At 37.3% G+C, this 635-nt stretch overlaps 1 protein-coding gene across 1 annotated transcript; it reads left to right on the top strand.

The window, feature by feature from the left end:
* The first annotated feature begins 285 nt into the window (after positions 1-285).
* Positions 286-629, top strand: LOC108355829 (transmembrane protein 258 homolog). Its single transcript, XM_017606963.1, has one exon. The coding sequence runs from the start codon at positions 288-290 to the stop codon at positions 525-527; it is 240 nt and encodes a 79-aa protein (XP_017462452.1). The 5' UTR covers positions 286-287; the 3' UTR covers positions 528-629.
* The last annotated feature ends 6 nt before the right edge of the window (positions 630-635 follow it).

The following is a 635-nucleotide window of genomic DNA, read 5'->3' as shown; positions in this document are numbered from 1 at the left end:
GCTTTACTTGAGAAACGTACTTTTGGTATTACTTTTTGTATAAAAAATTTCAATAGCTTTTAAAACCCGATTTATATTCCTTTCGATAACCACGCAAAAATCGATTTATGTGCCACATGTTTAGAACATAAAGGCGCCGGGCCACGTATTTGTCAAGTTTCCTACACAAAGTTGACATTCCATATCCCTGCGAAAAGTGGAGTGTTTTATAAACAAGTAATTGATGATTAGCACTGAAAAAATGTAATCTTAATTCCTATTATAACAAAAATCTCATTCCAGATAAAATGGAGACTATGCAACGATATGTTTCACCCGTGAATCCAGCTGTGTTTCCGCATTTGGCCACGGTGTTGTTGACCATAGGCACCTTCTTCACAGCCTGGTTCTTCGTGTTTGTAGTGTCACGCCCAAGGAGCTCAAAAGAAAGTACACTGTTCAAGGAACTTTCCATAAGCCTGTGCGCTTCAATTTTTCTCGGATTCGGGGTAGTTTTTCTCATGTTATCAGTTGGAATATACATATAAGTTGGCAATGTAAGATTTTTCGCCGTGGTCGCGCAGCAAAGATATCCCGATTGAAACACATTCTGTAGAATTATTTTCAAGCAAACGTAGTTTTACTATGTATTTTAT

Source organism: Rhagoletis zephyria, unplaced genomic scaffold (assembly GCF_001687245.7).
Source record: "Rhagoletis zephyria isolate East Lansing unplaced genomic scaffold, Rhagoletis_zephyria_1.1 Rzeph_scaffold_50660, whole genome shotgun sequence".
Classification (NCBI taxonomy): domain Eukaryota; kingdom Metazoa; phylum Arthropoda; class Insecta; order Diptera; family Tephritidae; genus Rhagoletis; species Rhagoletis zephyria.
Note: the sequence above shows the minus strand (reverse complement) of the source record. Positions and strands in the feature narration are given on the sequence as shown.